Source organism: Myotis davidii, unplaced genomic scaffold (genome assembly GCF_000327345.1).
Source record: "Myotis davidii unplaced genomic scaffold, ASM32734v1 scaffold663, whole genome shotgun sequence".
Taxonomy (NCBI): Eukaryota; Metazoa; Chordata; class Mammalia; order Chiroptera; family Vespertilionidae; genus Myotis; species Myotis davidii.
The window spans coordinates 1,824,194-1,824,455 of NW_006295816.1; the positions used below are offsets into that span (position 1 = coordinate 1,824,194).

The 262-nt window shown below is 60.7% G+C and overlaps 1 protein-coding gene across 1 annotated transcript in view; it reads right to left on the reverse strand.

The window, feature by feature from the left end:
• UBA7 (ubiquitin like modifier activating enzyme 7) overlaps window positions 1-262 on the reverse strand; it is a 9,120-nt gene that overhangs the window by 6,849 nt on the left and 2,009 nt on the right. The window contains 1 exon segment of the mRNA XM_015568283.1: window positions 209-262. Coding sequence (XP_015423769.1) covers window positions 209-262 — 54 coding nt within the window.

A 262-nucleotide genomic window follows, 5' to 3' on the forward strand; every position in this document is an offset into this window, starting at 1 on the left:
GCCCCACACTGGGAAACTAGCCCACAATTTGGGCATGCGCCCTGATGAGGAATCGAACTGTGACCTCTTGGTTCATAGGTCGATGCCCAACCATTGAGCCACGCTCTCCTTTCTCTGAGTGGGAAACTGCCTCTGGGATTCCAGCTTGGATCTGGAGACCAGATTCCAATGAGACGGAGGCTGGTGGAGGCGCACTGGGGCCACTGACCGGATCCCAGGGCCGGGGCGGGTGGGCTCTGAGCTGCCGGAACCTGTGCAGCGC